General features: G+C 38.6%; 1 protein-coding gene and 1 pseudogene across 1 annotated transcript in view; one reads left to right on the forward strand and one right to left on the reverse strand.

The window, feature by feature from the left end:
* Positions 1 to 4,506: 4,506 nt before the first annotated feature.
* LOC127434921 (N-acyl-phosphatidylethanolamine-hydrolyzing phospholipase D-like) lies at positions 4,507 to 15,273 on the forward strand (annotated as a pseudogene).
* LOC127435437 (voltage-dependent L-type calcium channel subunit alpha-1C-like) overlaps positions 11,756 to 21,406 on the reverse strand; it is a 233,249-nt gene continuing 223,598 nt past the window's right edge. Inside the window, exon 47 of the mRNA XM_051688932.1 lies at positions 11,756 to 20,734. Within this exon, the coding sequence (XP_051544892.1) occupies positions 20,384 to 20,734 (351 nt within the window). The 3' untranslated portion in view covers positions 11,756 to 20,383. The remainder of the gene's footprint in view (positions 20,735 to 21,406) is intronic.

Below are 21,406 nucleotides of genomic sequence, written 5' to 3' on the forward strand. Positions count from 1 at the left end.
ATGTTAGATAAGGGAGAAAACCAAAATAGTAGTGTAGTGTAGTGGTGAGGACACTTCTCCAGGACCTAGATTGGGAAACACTGTAATAAATCATTAGAAGTTGATAACTGAGGAGTTACATTCATTTTCCATGTATTAGATGTAAAAGAGTTATTTCTATGTATGGTTAAATGTCGAAAAGAACATGTAATCAGATGTTTGTCGAGTTATTCTTCCGTTTATTTTGACATGTGTGTGATGATTTGGAGACCAGGCACCCTTGACAGACTTGAGAGGGCAATGGAGTTAAATGCAGTTGCAATATTTTACCACAGGAGAGCAGTGGACTCAACAAGACTGAATCATTTGTGAATCTTTTTCAATTATAATGCTACTTTCCAGTCACTGTGATTAGAAATGTGAATTAAGTCATTATAAATGTGCATTTGTGACTTTTAGGTGGACGTGAGCGAGAAAAGCACGTACATCGTGCATGTGTGTTGTGTAAATTATGCGGAAGTAACTGCAAGGGTTCACGGTCGTGTCTAGAAGGGATCCCTCTCTCGTCAATCTCGCGAGATTCTTACACGGCGTTAATTTGAAGTCGCACTGCAACGAGGAGCGGTCGTAAAATATTATTTTTAATTGTCTGTTTTTATGAATAGTCAGTTTGATGATCAATTCAAGCTCTAAAATAAATATTTCACATAATAAATTTGATAACTTTAGCTCTACGCTACTTGAGGTCATGAGATTGTTGGTGAGTGGAGAAGGACATCAGTCAGCTCAGTTGTTCAGTGTCTGACTGCACTCCAGTGGTAAAATATTTGCCAATTGTATAAGAAGTCCCGGGTTCTAATATGCAACTTTATATTTTAATAAACAAAGATTGAATCCGCACTACGTGTAAATAGTTTTTGACAGATAGCCTACTATTTGCACTCCTAATTAAATACTAACTGTGGTGTGTTTATTTAGAGTCCCACAGACACCCTGCACCAACCTATCGCTATGAGGAAATCAGCCTTTATATTCATTTTATTCATTATTATAAGTAGTATTAAAGAAAAATATTAAGAGTGGAGACAGGAAACACGATGGGGAAAACTGGGTCAAAAGGAGGGTTAGAACGCAGGTCATCCACATAGAAAAAGCCCATTCATACCATCTTATCACACTAAGCCATTGCAAAGACACTTAAGTAGCAGTTTGTCTTTAATTTCTTTCTTTCCACCAGACTAGGTGTTTACACCTAGTGCAAATAGTCACTCTATGATAATGATAATAATAATGTTATATTATTGATATTATTGAAGTTTCTAATGCTTTCCATAATTAATACGCACAAGCGAAAGCATCTGAACAGAATGCGCATGCGCGAGAAGTTGACGAGAGAGGGATCCCTTCTAGACACGACAAGAGTTCACAGCCCCAGCAGACCGTTTGAACGTAAAACTATGCTGCTGACACTTCGACATGCGGTCTGGAGATTGTCAGCTGTGTGCAGAGGATCCACTGTCTGCTTGCGAGATTGCATCTGTATAACATTCGTGACTAGCAGAGGGAAACATTTTGGAATGTGACACGAATGCAGATGAACACCATTTAAGACCTTCATGTGATGTACTATCCTGTAAGCGTAGAATATTATGTGTTGCTATTTGTTTCTGTGATGAGGCTATGCGTTTATATATATATATATATATATATATATATATATATATATATATATATATATATATATATATAATTAGTTAGTATTATATATATAAAATTAGCTAGTGTTAGGCTATTATTTGTGGTGGTAATGAAGCTGGTATCAAAACATCACATTTCACTAAGACTACTGAAATGTTAAAAGTGTTTCTGAACTCCAACGTCACGTGATCCTGATCTTGGAGAGCATATAAATAAATTGCTAGAAGGGACTTTAACAAAACAGTCACAGTAACAACAATCAGAGAAAGTTGGTGAACTGTTCAGAATTGTATGAACTCTTGCATTAATTTTACCTTTATAACGAGCTGTTTTTCTCATCCATCAATTAATAAATCCGGTGTCGTCTTTATGAAAATGTTTTAATAGTTAAATGAGTGTTTTTCAGCCACAAATGCTCCCTTTGGAATCACATTTGCCATTCTACTCACTTTAATTATTTTCCGATGTCTGTCGCCCTCTTGTGGTACAATATTGTAACTGCAACTGCCTAAATTGTTAAAGCCCTTGATACATAAAATCAGCTGGTCTTCTGGTGCATATTAATACAGCTTTATATATATACAGCTCTGGAAAAAATTAAGAGACCACTGCAAAATTATCAGTTTCTCTGGATTTACTATTTATAGGTATGTGTTTGAGTAAAATGAACATTTTTGTTTTATTTTATAAAGTACTGAAACATTTCTCCCAAATTCCAAATAAAAATATAGTCATTTAGAGCATTTGTTTACAGAAAATGACATCTGGTCAAAATAACAAAAAAGATGCAGTGTTTTCAGACCTCAAAAAATGCACAAAAAAAAATAAAAAAAAAATTTAAAAATGCAAAAACAAAAAAACAAGTTCATATTCATTTTTAAACAACACAATACTAATGTTTTAACTTAGGAAGAGTTCAGAAATCAATATTTAGTGGAATAACACTGATTTTCAAACACAGCTTTCATGCGTCTTTGCACACTTTCCACCAGTCGTTCACATTGCTGTTGGGTGACTTTATGCCACTCCTGGCGCAAAAATTCAAGCAGCTCGGCTTTGTTTGATGGCATGTGGCCATCCATCTTCCTCTTGATCACATTCCAGAGGTTTTCAATGGGGGTTCAGGTCTGGAGATTGGGCTGGCCATGACAGGGTCTTGATCCGGTGGTCCTCCATCCACACCTTGATTGACCCGGCTGTGTGGCATGGAGCATTGCCCTGCTGGACAAATCAATCATCAGAGTTCGGGAACATTTTCAGAGCAGAAGGAAGCAAGTTTTCTTCCAGGATAACCTTGATTCATCCTTCACAAAGACGAATCTGCCCGATTCCAGCCTTGCTGAAGCACCCCCAGATCATCACCGATCCTCCACCTGGTCATCTAATGGTTAGACTGAGACCTGGAGAGCAGTGATGTGCACAGACCTTAGCAGGTCTCATTTTGAATGAGTATTAATTATAAATACTTAACTAATTTATTTGCTTTTTGAGTATTTAACCATTTTCTGGTATTTACTGTACATATTTTTTTCCATTTTTCCTTTATAACAAATAATAGTTTATTTTTTTACATTTCTCACAAAAAGCACCATGGTAATACACTTGTTTATTTATTTATTTTCAGACATGGTCTGTGATAACCCCATGTTTATGACATGTCATAGTAAAACCATGGTAATTTTAAAGTACCTTGGAGTACCATGACAGTATCATGAAATATGAACATGATAAATCATTCAGTACCATGGCATTACCCTGCTAACGTGGTGCACGGTGCAAAGGCGTGATGAGAAAGTGTGAGCGCGAGGCGATCGGCTGTGTTTCGCGAATGCTACAGGGTCCTTGAGTAACGTATAGCATGCGAGTAAGGGCAGCCAGTGGAGTTTCTAGTGCCCCCCTAGGGAGCTGGTGCCCTACGCAGACTGCATAATATGCATATAGGGAGCTGTGGTACTGTGGTAGCCTAATAATATTTTTCTGAAAGTGATTAGTCTAATGGCTTATTAGATTCCAACGCCCCTACCTCCATCGCCTGGCATTGGTCCCGAAAATGTCCGGGTTCCCCACAGCGCCAGCAGACTGGCCCAGGTTTTCCCCCCACACCCCTGACAGTGGAGTCACCAACCCGTGAGGGAGGCGAGAGAGAGAGGAAACTGATGGGTTAGGGAAACCCCTAGAATGGGGCGCCAGTTTTGGGAAACTGCAACCCCGTTTCTGAGGTGCAGGGCCAGGAAAAGGGGGAGAGGAGGGGGAAGGGCGAGAGGAGAGGGGAAAGCGAGAGATGGGGGCTCGCATGGGTACGCCGCCAAATGATCCTCAGCCAGCTGGATTGCCTCTGTGAGCGACGCCAGGTGGTGGCACTGGACCCACTCAGCCATTACATTTGGTAGTTGCCTGACTTGTTCTGGATTACGGCTGACCCACTGCAAGATGGCCCACTTTAGGTCTGCGTACTCCATAGCGTTAGCGACCGTAAGTTGTTGGGCCGTGAGCTGGGCTTCTCCAGACAGCAAGGGCAGCAAACGGGCTGCCCACTGGGTGTTCAGCCAGCCCTACGCTTAAGCCGCCTGCTCGAAGAGCTCGATGAATGCCTCTGGATCCTCTTGTGGCCCCATCTTCACAAGCATGATGTGGGTTGGGGCTATAGCTGCGGCTGGAGTACTCCCCTGGGCCATCAAGCTCCGCAATACCTGATGGTCTTCCGCCTGGGCTTGGAACAGGACCTGGAAACACTGCTTCTGCTCCGCACGTAAGTCCAGAAGGGCCTGATGTTGGGTCTGGTGGATGCCATCAAGAGTCTTGATGACTTCGGCGAATGGCGAGGACTCCATGACGGCGTTTCTTCCTCAAAAAATATCCTGGGTTTCAGCACCACTGTAACAGGTTCTCTCTAAAATGAGGAAGCGGAGGCCAGACAAATTTCCACCTTCCCTTGTCTTTTTATTTTGCATCACTTTTCAGTGTCACAGTAATCTTTACACACACACACACACACACACACACACACACACACACACACACACACACACACACACACGCACACACTCTAAGCTCTGGTGTTCTCTTATAGATTGAACAGGACTGCAGTGATTCAGCTGTTTGAAATGCTGCAAACTAAATTACATTTCTGAGACTGCTTCAAAGAGGCCATATAATGAGGAATACATTTTTCTTTATTTTTGGAGGTGTAAGAGTTCTATGTAATAAGAAAATGCTAACTTTTAGTACTTTTAGAAGAATATCTCTGTTCTGTAGGTCCAAACAATGCAAGTTAATGGTGGCCAGAACTTTGAAGGTCCAAAAAGCATATAAAGGCAGCATAAAAGTAATCTAAAATATCTCCAGTGGTTAAATCCATCCATGTAATCTGAAGCGATATGATAGTTGTGGATGAGAAACAGATCAATATTTAAGTCCTTTTTTTTTTTTTACTATTAATTCTCCTCCCTGCCCAGTAGGTGGTGATATTCCAGAAGAATGTGAATCTTCAAAACAAAAGAAAAATGTGAAAGTGAAGATTTATTGTTTAAAAAAAAAAAAAAAAGGGACTTAAATATTGATCTGGAGACATAAGGATTACTTTTATGCTGCCTTTATGTGCTTTTTGGACTTTCAAATTTCTGGACCCTGTTGACTTGTTTGGACCTACAGAGCTGAGATATTCTTCTAAACATTTGTGTTCTACAGAAGAAAGTCATACACATCTGGGATGGCATATGATGAGAGAATTGTTATTTTTGGGTGTACTATCCCTTTAATAATATTTAATTTACTTATATATGGGGTAATTATACATGGTGTATAATTGAGAATTTACTCTGTCTGTTCTCAGGTTCTGGACTGCTCGTTGCCAGTTCTGGAGCCTTATTTTATCCAGAACCCAGATCAGTGCGGGCAAACCGGCTCATCTTTGCGTGCAACCTAGTTGGGTCATGCTACTGTCCTGGTAGAGATGGAGGGACTGGTGATTCTGACAGACCCCATGTTCAGCAAGAGTGCCTCTCCAATGCCATTCATGGGTCCGAAGTGTTACCACGGCCTGCCTTGCACTGTAGAGTAGCTTCCTCGTCTGAACGTGGTCGTGATCAGTCATACACACTATGATCATCTGGACGCATGTTCAGTGGCAGCGCTTAACACTCGATTTGGTTCTGACCTGGGCTGGTTTGTGCCGCTTGGCCTAGCGGACTGGATGCAAAAGGCAGGCTGTAAGAATGTAACTGAGTTGGACTGGTGGGTGGGAAACCGTATTTCTGGGCACGATGATGTCACGTTTTTTTTGCACACCAGCACAGAACTGGTGCAAACGCTCACCTTTGGATGACAGTAAAGCATTATGGAGTAGCTGGACTATCATGGGGTCCCACAGTCGCTTCTTCTTTGCTGGCGATACGGGATACTGCTCTGCATTTCAAGAGATTGGAAGACACTTTGGACCGTTTGACCTGGCTGCCATCCCTATCAGAGCACACCTGCCAAGGTAAGTGTCAATCAACTAGTAAGTATTTTGTTTATATTTAGACTATTTATTTGTTGGAAATCAGTCTGATACATTATTGATGGGCTGCACTGTCTGTGTTTTCTATTTTGGTTTGTGTGTGTTTGTCTAGGTTGTTTTTAACAGGAGTATAGTAATAATGTGATATAAATTCTCTTGCTTAAAGGGATCATGAAATCTCAGCATGTGGACCTGGAGGAGGCTGTTCAGGTCCACATTGATGTGAAGGCAAAAAACTTGCTGGCCATACACTGGGGGACGTTTGCTTTAGCCTATGAGGTATGAGCCCATCTCTCTCACATAAACACAGACTTTCTTTAATTTTCTCTATCTGATGGGGTTTTTCTGACTGTGTGTAATTGCTGTCCAGCCGCTGTTAGTGGAGCCCGGTCTTGTTTTACTGCATCAGGCTTTACTTGTACGTCTACTTATTATACTCTCTCTGTGGAAGTGTTTGGCATACAGAGGCATTTTGGATTTTTTTTTATTTTATTTTTTTTAGCATATCTTAGGGAACTTATTTATCTACTTTTCTATTTATTATTATTATTTTTGCATTTTTGTCTTAAGATTATGTTGTGTGTTATATACACTACCAATTAAATTGTATTTTAAAGACATTTAATGTAATAAAATAACACAAACGAGTGTATGGGAATTATATTTAGCATTTTTCGTGCATATCGCCACCTACTGGACAGGGAGGAGAATTTATAGTAGAAAAGGACTTAAATATTGATCTGTAAGTTTAGGATTAAGGCTGCAACTCTTACCTTAATTGAGAAAAAAATTGTGGGAACCAACAATTTCATGTTTTTCTCTGAATTTATTTAGCTGACCATTTTATGATGATAAAATATGTCTATGTGTATATTGTATTAATATATATTCTATAAATACATTTCAAATTCTGAATGTTTACCCAGTAAATTAATGTACAAGGTATGAACTTACAGAAGTGGACAATATGTATGACATTTACATCCTGTGAATAAGAAGAGCTCTTCTATCCATCCATTAAATTTTAACCTTGGGGTTTTAGTCAAATTTCCCTCAATATTGTAATTCGGCCAAAATCAGTTACTATGAAGAAGTTGTCAAGAGATTTATTGATGTGTTAGTGGACTGCATTGAAGAGCTTGCCTCATTCACAGACATAAAAAGTAATGCAATAGTTTTTCTTTTTTTTTTTTTTGTCATCTTCATCAGTTCAAGGGAGAAGGATCCCAGGAGAACTATTCTTCATGTGCAGGCACCAGTGGCTCACTGGTATGAGGGCTGCAACTAGAGCAGGAGGTCCAGGCTTTGATCCTGGCCAGTACTGGGCCTGCACTGGAACTGGTGAATGTATGCTAAAACACAAGAGGTGGGGGGATACCTGAGTGGTGTCCCCCCCGACTCTCTAGAGAGTTGCCCACAGGGGTTATGTGTCAGGTGGAGAGGCTTGGACATATATTACATAAAGCTGATGCACTCAAAAACATTTATAATTCAAGGTTACATTTTAATTCTTGTGTTTCAGTTGGTACTTGAACCCAGACCTCAATAATCTTAAGGCAGTACTTTACCATACTGAGCTATCAGATCCACACAACTTTAGCATTTCTTTGGAGCTCTTGTCAGTAATGCTAAATAATCTTCCTTTTTAAAGGACAGTGATATTATTGGTGTTCTTGATGGGATTTGAACCTAGATCTCAAGGCACTGCTCTACCATACCAGATCCACATGTCATGGAGAATTATTGTCAAGAGCTGCAAAGAAACAATCAATTCTCAAATATTGGTCTCTTTTAAAAACCATTGTGATAAAGTATGTGTCTCAGCCAGGATTTGAACCTGAACCGCAAAGATTTTTAAGCTGTACTTTACTATACTGAGCTACCAGATCCATAAAACCATGTGGCTTCTTTGGGGCTTTTCTCAATTATTCTCAATCGTCCCTTTAAAAACAACTGTGATCCTATTTTGTTTTTTGCCAGGACTTGAACCCCAAATTATCTTGAGGCAGCATTCTACAATACTGAGCTACCAGTGTTCAACAACTTTGTACTGTCATTGGGCCACTTGTCCTTAATAATTTTATAGTTCTCAAAAAATTACCCCTTTTAAACCACTGTGAATCTATTTATGTTCCTGGGCTTTGAACCTAGACCACAATGAGCTTGAGACAGTGTTGTAGACCATTAAGCTACTAATTCATCACAACTCCAGTGCCGCTTCAAGACTCTTGTCTTAAATAATTCGGTTTTACTGAAGATGACATTAACTTCTTTAAAGTAGCAGAGAAAAAGGAAAACATATAAAGATAAAAATATTTGGAGAGAATGCTCATACATTCTCTCTGATATTTCATGAATTTTTTTTTAAAGATTTAGGATTAATTTAACCTTTCTTTTTTTTTTTTAAGCCAAGATAGTCAGGCAGTTCTCTACATAAACTCTTAGATGACAGGGAGCAAATCTATTTTCTGAAATATTTTATGTTACCTCATAATACATTTTGCATTACCTCGCTGTAGCTTTATCAGAAAATTAACCATAGTTTTACTACAGTAACCATAGTTCAGTTTTGGTATTTCTAAACCACAGGATATCCAAAAATTTTTTGGTAAAGGCATGTTTTTTTTTTTTTTGTGTCATCTTTTTTTTTTTTTTTTCATGGTAGGACCCATGGTTTTAAAAATCAAGTTACAGTGTCACTATAGTAAAACCAGTAACCATGTTTTTTTTTTTTGTTTTGTTTTTTTGGCAGCAGAATGATTGTTTTATGATATTTTATTACCATAGTTTTGGTTTTCCTGTATTATCACTATGGTTTTGCTTTAAATATCATGGTTGAAATATTGTTACTGTAGTTAAACCATGGTCAATTTTTAGGTTACTATGATTTTACTACAAATACCACAGTTGAACAATGGTTTCTGAGGTAAAAAATATGGTTAATTTTCATAAGGGATGGATAAAGCTATTGTGAGGGAACCTCAAAAAATTGCAACAGAATGCAAAACTTACGGTAATAGAATGCAAAAATATTCCAGAAAATAAATTCACTCCCTGTCCTATATAGGACTCCATAGACAACATCAAAAACATATTTTAATGCATGCTTACTGCCATCCATTGGCCATTTTAACACTGCAAAGTTTTCATTTTTTTATGATTAACATTTTTATTAAAACACAGAAAAACAAAACATAATTACACAAAATCAACTTTTAACACCCGCTATCACCCCTCCTCCTCCCCAACCCCAACAAACACCTCTGTGGTCATACATGAACACATACAAAAGAAAACAAAAACAAAAACCAAACAACTAATAAAGAAGAAGAAAAAAAAAGAAAAAAAAATACATATATATAAAAATCACACACATTGACAATTACCCCTCTCTCTCCACTATTCCACACGAGAACCCTCCAAGAACGCTAAGTATCTACCCCATTTCCCAACAAACAAATCCAAATTCCCTAATCTTCTATAAGACCCTTCTTCTAAGGCCACCACTCTCCCCATCTCCGAGCACCACTCCTGAAAAACTGACTTCCAACCCCTCAAAATCATCTGTCTGGTGACCATAACACTGGTTAGGACACAGTCCTCCAGGTTTATTCCCCACATTGATGACCGCCCCATCTCCCAGAACACAGAGTCTGGGGCAAAACGAAACCCGAGTGCCCAAGACGTCACATACAAAATCCTGAACCCTCAACCAAAACCCTTGCATCTTAATGCACCCCCAAAAAACATGGGTTGTGTCTCCATCCTCCAATTGGCATTGCCAGCAGGTGGGTGTATTTTTAAGACCAAGCCTATACAATCTAGAGGGGGTCCAATAGAATCTATGTAAAATCTTGAATTGCATAAGGCAAACCCACAGACTTGACATTTTTTACAATCCTAGCCCACACTCCTTCCTCCAATACCAAGTTTAAATCTTTCTCCCATACTCTCTTGATAGATGTTAAAGCTCCGTCCACCAGACTTTGAATTAACAGGGAGTAATACACTGATGCCTCATGGCCTTTTCCAAAAGCAGTAATCACCTCTCCCAGAGTATCTGCTGCTTTAGGGGTGGTGTAGCTGTAAATTCCTATAGAACTGAGATCTGGGAATCTCAAAATGTTGAACCAAATTTTCAAAGGATCTCAACACTCCACTCTCATATAGGTCACCGAGTGTATTAACCTCCCTCACAATCCACTCTGACCAGCAGAAAGGGGACTTATTAATACATAATTTTGGGTTCAACCATATGCTTGAGGCAACATTAAAATAAATGCCTGAATTAAACACTCTGGACACTTTTGTCCATACCGAGATAATGGGTGTAACTTAACTTCTCCGGTTAGTTTGATAGAAAGGCTTTGCAATGGCAAAATAGGGGCAAGAACTTCCTGTTCAATACAAAACCAGAGAGGGGCTCTCTCAGGTGGAAACGACCAGTGAGCTAAATGTCTGAGACCGAATGTATAATAATAAAACAAAATCTTGGGTAGGCCTAGCCCACCTTTGTCAATCGGTCTATGTAACTTATTAAAATGTAATCTAGGATGCTTACCATTCCAAATATAGGACTTCGCTATGCTATCAAATTTCTTAAAGTAAGAGAGGGGGACATCTACAGGGAGAGATTTTAGCAGGTAGTTACATTTTGGAATACAATTCATTTTAATAACATTAACCTTCCCAACCATAGATAAATGTAATGAAGCCCACCTGCCCACATTGCTCGAAAACCTTTTTATTAAGGAGTCAAAACTAACTCTAACTAAATCACACAAATTTGCTGGGAATAAAATGCCCAAATACTTAATGCCCTGTTTGGGCCACTGGAATGCGCCTGGCTGGAAAGCCATTACTGGGCAGTATGCTGTCAGAGCCAAAGCTTCGGATTTAGACCAACTGACTCTGTATCCTGAGAACTTAGAAAATGAATTAATAAAACACTGCAAAGTTTTTTTTTCTTTTTTTTTTCTGTTTATTGCTCTCTCTCTCTGTTAGCATTATCTAGAACCTCCTGCAGCTTTGCGTGGGGCCATGGTGAACTGTGGACTGAATCCAGATCAGTTCTTCACTCTTCATCACAGAGAGTCATGGATGATCAAGCAGTGGACCACGCACCCTTTCCTCTAAACAAAAAAAACAAACAGGAAGTACACAGACAATACACAAACATACTCACCTGGACAGAATTTTTTTATGACAGTATTTTGAAACCTGCAGATTGTACTGATCCAGTGGCTGGACTCTGGATTAATTATAAAATAAATGTTGAAAACAATAGTTTAGATGTATGTTTTTTACATAAAATGTCGTGATCTGGCTGTAATAAAATAATGCTGCTTCTGGATTGAACAAATGCAGAAATAAGTGTTACAAATGCAGTATTTACTGTAGATGCTCTTCTGGCTAATAGAATGGAGTTTCTGTTCTTCAGTATGCTAATGACTAGTTGGTCTGGTGTGATCTTACCTGGGAAACACTGCAGAAAAAATTTGAGCATGAAACCATCAATAGATGACCATTGTTTTCAGTAATCACAGCATTCTTAAGATGCAGCACATGAAGGACCAAACCTTAGGAAATTCATTTTATTTGCAATTGTTTAATAACATCATTCCTCAGATAAAAATGCAATATTACAGGAATATACAGCAGAGATTAATTTAAAACTTCTTGTCAAGAACCATACAATCTAAAGATATTTTTTTAGTTTTTATTTACTGGTAGCGTGCGTTATAAGCAAGACACACTCTGTCACCAAAGACAGACTGACAGATACAGATACAAACTGTACAATCACTTATTTACAAATCCAATTTTTTTGTTGGTTTTTCTTTTCACTTTTTATTTGAAAATAGGAGTAGAAAAAGTGATTGAATCTTCAGATTTATGTAGCGTTTCTTTTAAAATCTAAATGAACAAATGAAAGAATGATGGAAATGAAACAAGAGCCTCAGCAAAAGCAGAGGAGGGAAAGACAGACCATGCAGACGTCTCACTGAGGTTTCAATAACACCTGGGCTCAAAAGTTGATTAAATATTCCAAAATGTGAATGACCTCTGATGGTGTTTCGTGAGAGACCTGAATGGTCAGCACGGATGCCTTCGAATTCTACCAAAAGCATGACACGCATCTAATTTTGTTTAATTCAAATCATAAATCTAACAAACTCAGGACCTCGAGACTATATATCCCATCCGCACCGACGTAATAAAAACTACTAAAGCTGCTCATGTGGTCATCAAAATAAAGCAACAGAGACGATCTGTTCAAAGATTCCTCCCTTTGTGTGCGATGAGTCATCATTACTAGTTAAACATGAACCAAATCAGCCCCGACCGCAGGAAAAATAGTGTAACACTGATTATAGTTTCTATAACGTTTTCTTTAACATCTGCTCTAGGCTGAAAGAAAGAAAGCTCTTTAAGGTGCTGTCAAGGAATTATCTCCCTCAGTCCTTCCACCCATTAGAGAAAGAGGGAACCAACCAGACAAAAAGCAACTCGGCCAGATCCAACAAATCAAGCCCAGAGCTCGATGCACTAGGGCTGGGCGATAGGACAATGTTATCGGATATCGACGATGTCTTACAAAGATCCCGATGCCGATTGCAAACAGACGATGATCGACAATACTGGGAAATGGCAAAACCATGGCTCAGGGAAGTCGGCAAATATATTAAACAGTGGCCAGGGTGTGAAAAAAGCACCCGCCACCCGCAAAATTTGACGAGGCTGAATCCAGTTCACAAGTTCCTCGTCCAAATGTATTGCGCGGGTAATTTTGTATCTACCCGCAACAGGCGGGCGACATCTCGGAGTGACACATGACAAGAAATGCTGTTAGCCACAAAGACGCGTGCTTGAAGATAACACACTTTATTATATTTTTAAGAACAGACAAAAGAAAAGCCGACATTGCTCGTATCTGATTCGCTGTTTGTTCAGAGGCGTGCAGCACGAGCCTGTCATGTGGAACAAGCATATGTAAAGAGTTTTTACTATTTTTTTCTTGTTTCATCCGTCTGAAAACTAATAATGTCATATATGAGAATGCTGCAAATTATCTCAGATTATCTCGGGAGGTGCTTTGAGTTTAGTTCGCTTTATTTCCACGTGGTTGGCATACATTGTGAATGCAACTCTGCAGGTTCAGTAATATATATCTTTGTATTAAAGAAACAAAGATGAAAGTGATTAAAATCATAAAATAATACAAGACACGTTCACATTGAACCTAAAATTGAGTTCTATTTTTTTTTCTTTAGGCAGCATTAACTGTATTACCAAAACGCAAAACAAACACAAATTCGATAAGAACACACATTTGGCAGCATTATTTTAGGAACACAAGGGAATTTATTAGGCTTTATTATTATGATTATTATTAACTTTACATTTATGATTGTCTTTAGTTCTTAATCTGTAGGCTATTAGTAATTTTCCACCTGGTGTCATTGGCGGATGCTTGTGTGATGGCAAATGGAGCCGTTGGAGACTGTAAATGTTTAAATAAGGTGGTTAAATGAGATTTTTTGGTCACTTCGTTATTTTATTGCTTTTTTCATTTAGTTTAAAGTGCAATTTGAATTTAGACATGTCTTCTATGTTTTTCGTGTTTCAATGAATGAATTAAATCTTTAAAGCAAAATCAATAAAGCAAAAAAATTCACCGACCCTCGGCAGGGGGGTTGACGATGCAATCGGATATCGCAATGTTTTTTAAGCAATTATCGATAAAATAATTTTTACATATCGCCCAGCCCAACGATGCACTCAACCTGATCAAGCAAAGTATTACCCCCTTCTCTGCTGAAAGCAAGCAGGATGTAAAAATATGTTCACTTCAGTCTTACATGGAAATTTGTGCAATATGGTCTCATATTAACTTTTAGAGGTTAAAATCTTTACTGTTCCACCCATCTCTTTCTTTCTCTAGTGCTACATTCGCTAGGTGGAACCTGAGGCAGGGAAATGCCACTCAAAAGCCTCTGACTGGTTTAGATAAAATCTTCTGCATTCTGTGATCATTTTCTTATTCAGTATTTTTGTCTTGTTTTCCAGTAAAATATGGAAATATTAGGCATGCCATAAAATATTGATTATTGATCAGCACATTATTATCGGCATATGACATTTAAATTAGCATGCTTTCTAATTCACTGTCATTTGGCCTTGTTTAATGTAGTCTGTCATAATAGCATTGGAAGACCAGAAGAAGGTGATATAACATTTACTGAAGCCAGTCGCAGATAAGACATGGCAAACAAGTCCAAACTGTGAATCGAGTCACACACGTCACATTGAATCTAGTCACTGTGAATCTACACACAAATGTTACGAAGGTTTTTGTACTTCTTCAGGAATAAACAAAGTGACATGGATGAGTTTGCAGATTAGTGTATAAAAGTAGTGTAACTGCGCAAACTGAATGATTAGAAATTATTATGCACTTTCTCTGTATGTAGCCTTGAACAGGTCTTTCATTCAAGCTGTCAAAATACATTGTGTAGGCTATATGAAAGATACTTATACACAATATATCATCCGGTAATGTCTAGAGTAAATAATATATGTCCTTTGATAATGATTTGGGTCGCATTTAATAGGAAACTATGCAATGCAATGCAGCATGCTGTATGCTGCAGAATTCTGAGCAGCCTCTGGAGATGGCGAGTAGCAGCAGCAGTAGTGTGTGCGTAACTTTTTGAGAAAATAGTTCTTTCGAATTTTAGAACGCGCCATGGCGTCTGCCAGATGCGTTCGGTGTGCGACACCCTTTACCCTGCCGCTCACACTTTACCAAAGTTGTGTTGAGAAATATGTTTGAAAAGACAAAGACTATTGTGCAATGAGCAGCCCTATTTATATCTGAAAAAAATGACGATATATCTCAATAATATTCAGGAACATTTTCTGACTATTGTTGCGTGAAAAAGGCCTCAATCCCAAGCCTAGTAAATATCCTTAAAACAAGTACGTTTATGCTTTTTTTTTCTTGTTTTAAGCACAAACCTCACAAAATTTAGTTAGATTTATGCTTCAAACAATAAACAATTTGCCATTAAAGAAAAAAAAAAAAAAAAAAAAAACTTACATCAAGATATATTCTCTGAAAAAAGTTGTATTATCTCTCACAGTTTTGCTTGTCAAGTAAATGTATCTTGTTTTAAGGATGTTTTAGATATTTGTACTGGAAAACAAGACAATAATACAAACCAACCCATGAATTTGGTTTCCAAATGTCATCAGTGTATCAAAAACACTGATATTAATGCTAACACACACCTGAAGACCTCTCTTACCTACTACAGGAAAATAAAACAAATCTGCATTAATTTATCATTATGAATAAATTACTAATAATGAATAATTTATCGTAATGAAACTATGGCAAGATTGACATTTTGAGCTTAGGGCGAAATTAATATTTACACAACAATCTAAAATCTATGCATAAATTCATCCTTTACTTGGATTATGTTTAAGATGTATCAAACTAAATGTGGTTTAAATGTGCAAATTGTGATTATTGCATCACCACCTTAGCTTTTAGTTTATCATTAAAACTCATTAACGTACTACATTAACTTATTATAATATCAAATTAACAGTCATGTAAAAGGAGGATATTAGAGATACGTGCTACACAAAGGTTAAACCAGAGGGCAGACATTGCACCTGTCCAGGCTATCTCTGGGTCAAAGGTCAACCCCACAGCACGTCCCTTCAGTCTGACACATGCAGAATTCCCATTAAAACACACATGAACCCAGAAAAATCATACACAGAACTGCCCAGCCAAATATTTGGAATACAGACGTCCTTAATAAATCCACTAACTAATCTGAACATTTTGAAAAATCTTTCCTATAAAGGTAATGTTCCTTCATTACTGGGTTCATCCAAATAAAAACAATCACCCTAAAAATTAAGAAACTACAGTAAGATGCTTCAAATAACTTGGTAAGTGGTACTGCGGTTTACTGTAATGTGTCGTGGATTTGAAGAATTTTGATAATGTTCCATTGCTGCTCATTTACTATGGGTCATTTCCAATAATACTGGAAAACCAAAGGCTGTTTTCCTATTTTCCAAGGGCTATACATTTCCAAACACGGCTTTAAATCTTGCAATGTTGCCAAAAAGAAAGAAAGATAAAAATGCAAGATCTTTCAGTAACCTACTTTCACAACTTAGACTTTATTCTCAGGGAAATTAGTGTGTTTACTGCTGCTACAGACGGTGAACTGAAATACACGCCACAACCAATCAAGAGTTCAATGGACTGATGCACCATTCCCCATCCGATAAATATCTCTCATATATTAAAATATCTAAAATAACTTCTGATTCTCTGAGAGAAGAAAAGCTACAATTAAATGATTTGGAAAAAATTATCTAAGGGGAAAAAAAACAACTCACTGAGCAACCCATAAAATATTAAGTCAAATATTTGGTACATTTTACCCCAGTCCTGAGCAAACAATGCTCTGGTAGAGCCACCTTCTTTTCATTTGCTGTTACTCAGCATTTAATTCAATACAGGGGCTGTTACTGTGTAATGAAAGCTTGTAGCTTATCCAGACAGTATCATATGCAGGTGATCAGAGGGCAATGTGATGTGTCGATCTGAATAAAGCAGCTCTGAAAAAGCCCTGCAGTTTTAAATTACATGATTCATCTCATTGCACTCCTCCCTTAATAAATGCCCGTCTGTCCTGCTTAATAGGCCATCGTACAACTGGAGTTTCAAAAGGAGCTACTGCAGTGAATACGAATGATTTACTCTATATTTCTCTATATCATAAATTTAATTTATCATAAATCTATACATATAAGTCACTACATACATTCTCATACACTGTTTTGTGTAGCCATTTTAACCCTGACCTTCAGCAGATATAGATGAGTTTATATTTTCTCTTCTCATGTGTTAATTCTTCACTATAGTCTATAAAAATATACAATCATTGGCTAATGACGGGAGAGGAGGAGTCTGTCTGCTAGGCCCATTCTTCAGACTCCAGCAAGAGACAAAAATTCAAAGTTACATCCAACCTCTGATCTCCGATCAGATCAAATATCCTCCCCAAAATGCAGATTGTCCATGAGACATGAGAAATTACACATAAAATTTAAGGGATTTCTAATATTTTACTTGCAGCCTCAAACATGGTGATAATTCATGTACTGTAAATGACCAACAACCCACACAGTCTAAAATCAAAACAAGCCTGTTAACCTGTGTGGGTTTCACTGTGATTTCTGCTGAAAAACAGGACGGTGAGTGAATGGAAAGATAAAAAAGAAAGAGGGAAAGTATCAGAAAAAAGTGATAGAGAGAGCTGCTCTTGCGTATCATGCACCTTTCAGCTGGATGAGCACAAGATATGCAAAATCAGTTTCACACCAACAAGATGTGTCTCTCTCCCATCTGTATTTACACCTTCACGATCCATTTGACTCATCATCGTCATCAATGTTTCCTCAATGTTTAAAATGAAAACAAACAAAAAAGTTACTAAAAGCTTGGCACACCAAAATAATCCTCATGCAGAGATAATTTAAACCAACTAAGGAAAAAACATCAAACCAAACTGACCCGCACAAGATTATTTCAAAAGACTCAATACTCAAATGCACCCGATTTCAAGTATGACAGGTTTCTTCAATTTAAAGTTCTGTAACGTAACACACAACAGTGAATATATTCTCTCTGTATCTTAGATTTTTGTACAGCTGTTTTTCTGAATGAAACTGTTGCACAGTCAAAGTTATTGCATTGTTTTTGCATATCTTGTGTTATGCTAGCACATACGCATGCACGCACACATTCATTCTGCATATACTAAACACAAATACAAACACGGCCTTCATACCACACATGCATACCTGCACACATTCATTCTGCATATACTAAACACAAATTCAAACACGGCCTTCATACCACTCATGCATACTTGCACACATACGCACTCGGTTCCGCACTCTGCATATACTAAACATGGATTCAGACACACACATACACAACCAAGGCCTCAAAATATTCCTGGGGCAGCCTCACAATGACACATGGCACGTGTGTTTGGAGATATGAGAGTGTGGTGGTGTAAGTGGTGGCTTTGGAACAGAGCAGGTGGGTTCTAGCTACATTTTTTCATGGTTTTTTTTTTTTCACAAGTTTTGCATTATCTTCAGAGCAGAGATTTCCTGCAAACATTCAGGAACTCATTCACAACCAAATGCACAGGACCGGTGAAAGAAATCTAAGGTATGTATGTAATTCAGGATTTCAATGTCCAAGACCTGGAACAAAACCCCAGTATATTATCTATTCATATACGGAAAGAAAGATTCATATAATCATATTCTGAAGAAGTGTGCAAAACGGTGACATAACTCCTAACCCAGTCTAGTGTGTGGCACAGACAGAAAGACTCCTGGAAGCGGATTGGTCAGGTTTTACATTTGTGGATGTGTTTAGTGGATGCCTTCCATACCGTTTACACATTACCAACACAATACTGACACTTCAACATCTTATTTGCATAATAGATCAAAAAATAGTTCTGTGTATGTGTGTGTGCGCTGAACTGCATGGATACAGTGCTAAACGCAGCGAAAAAAATATTCTTAACAATAACAGTAATAATAATAATTGTAATTAATAACATTGTATAATGACACTGCTGATGTTGGTACTTTCATAATGAGTTGATATTATGGTAATATATTTAGCCCTGTGTGAACTACATTAGAGTTTTTAAACTGATACGCTACCCAGACATCCCTGAAAACTCCACCCTCTCTCTCCTCAAAGTGCACCTTTACTGACCTTCAGAAGCTCTGCTGTTTCCTGTGTGGAGCAGGTGGGGTCATTGACAGAATCGCAATGTTTCATTAACGCCCTGTCAACTGAATGTTTCTGTAGATCAGCAGTGAAGAAACGTCAGTAGTTTCAGAACAAACATGAGTCCAATCCAACAGCAGCAAGGGAAACCATGAGACCTGCCAGTGCTACCTGCATCCAGGTAAGTTACACTGCTCATTAAAAGCTTGTGAGCTACCAATAAACATCATGAGAGAGAGACTGAACACCTCCGAACATGCTTCACCTCTGATAGGAATAAATAAATAAATAACATGTTGTCTGTAAGAGGCATTAGCAACACTGCATCCGGTATAAACTTCTTGAATGCCTTCAATAATATTAATAATTTAGGAAAAAACAAACAAAACAAAAAAATCAGCATCCATCAGTGTGCAGTCCAAGAAAAACAATGTCACAAGTACCCAAAACTGGAAAAAAGGAACTAAAAATGGCAGAATACCGAAGCAGGCTACTGATGCAATGACCTGTATTTTTCACAGCTAACAGCTACCTGAAAGCCATACCGGTACACAAGAGAGAAATTCTGGGAGTTCAGTCTTTCTACTGATAACAGAAAAGCTATGTGCAGGCTAAACCAGAGAATTACGGGTAGAAATCGTGAATTAAAAAAGCAGCAAAACTCATAAAAAGAAAAATAAATTTGTAAAAGGAGAAAAGTGATTTGGGGGTGGTTGCAAATGACACTTCTGAAGAATGGATGGACAGCCCCGTAAAAGGAGAGAGAGCAAGGACAAAAGAGTTGCTAATGTGTCTGAGTGGGCTTTACCACTCCAGTTTGTCCAGAATTTTCTCGAACCTGTGACAGCCCCTGGACGGAAAATTCCCGACACCTGCTCAGCACCACACAGCCACGCCGAAGAACTGCAGGAGAGGAGGAGGGGCCGTTGAGTCTTAAAGGTGACTTCCACCACACACAAGTCAGCACAAACTCACTCTGTTCACCACTGAGAACAAGCCCACAGGTGCACACCGGTAAACAGATCCCACTCAGTGAGCAAGAGCACATCTTTTCCCTTCATCCCCTGCTCAGTTAGGGTTTTTCATTTCTTCCTTACTGCAATCCCTTAATCAAGGTTGTGAGAACTGTGAGGCACTTTAGAAACACACACAAACATGTACACACGCCTACTAGCTCGTGCTCTCGCAAACACACAGAAGAACTAAAACCCAACTCGGTCTCAGCGAAGCAGAATGGCCTTATACCCCTACGGCAGGTACACGCAACAGACTGGTCAGACTGCAGGACAGCAGTGTCCTCGGAGAGAGCTAGGCTAAGACACAGGAAGTCCTCTGTGCTGTTGTTCCCCCTACAAACTTGTCACACACTCCATGTCCTCGTCCTCCATCAGGGCGCTGTTCCGCTGCCCTGCCCCCTCAGAGTGGTCTAACTCTGCCCCCAGCAGTTCATCTGGCTCTGTGGCAGTGGAGAGACCCAGTGCGTGGCTGCAATGAGACTCCTGTGAACCAGTGTCTCTGCACTGTACGAAGGGTAGCAGGTTTCCGTTGGTGTTGGGTGGGGCATTGGCATTGAGAATGTTATCAGCAGCGTTCTCCATCTCCTCCATGGTCATGTCGCAGGCGTCTGCAAGTTCCTGCTTCGCTACCTGGATGAAGGAGGGATCCTGTGCATAGTGACCCAAACCCTCAGATATCAATACCTGAACAGAAACAAAACACAGAGAGAAAGAGTAACAGACATGTGATCTAACCATTTGTTCACTTTGAAAGTGCAAATCCAGTACTAAACAACAAACTCACAGCCAATAAGAACATATTTGATTACTATGTGAAGCTCAGTGCGTTCTTGTGGACTCGTTGGAAGAAAATAATTATTAGGTTGTTGAATTTACATATCGTAGCACATCTCAAAACTAGCACAGATGTATTCTACGTCCTCCTGTCCTTTCGAGTTTGCCCTTTCAAGGTAGTTAGGCATGACTGATTTTCACAAGAACACAAGTCCATTCTTTGCATTCTTAACTTTGAGAAACACCTGTGGGTGCCAAAAAAACGGATGTGTTATTATTCAGGTAAGTTGCTATACATTTATTGACTAACTTACTTGCTCTGCCATATTCTCTTCAAACATTTGATCCGCCATGACAGTAGTTTACAGTTCACACTAAAGTCCACTAAACTGCCCCTTACGACAACATTGAGTCATGTACTTGCATTTAGTTGTGAACTGCATTCTGACACATTTTGGAATGCATCGACACACCCAAAATCAAGCTTGCATAGCTAGAAGTGTCTGCGTTCGCATACTTGCATAGAGTATGTTGAGGGGTTTACAGTGTTGTGTCTGGCTGGACACGGTGTAAAGTTGAATT

The sequence above is a fragment of the Myxocyprinus asiaticus genome, chromosome 45, assembly GCF_019703515.2.
Source record: "Myxocyprinus asiaticus isolate MX2 ecotype Aquarium Trade chromosome 45, UBuf_Myxa_2, whole genome shotgun sequence".
Lineage (NCBI taxonomy): Eukaryota > Metazoa > Chordata > Actinopteri > Cypriniformes > Catostomidae > Myxocyprinus > Myxocyprinus asiaticus.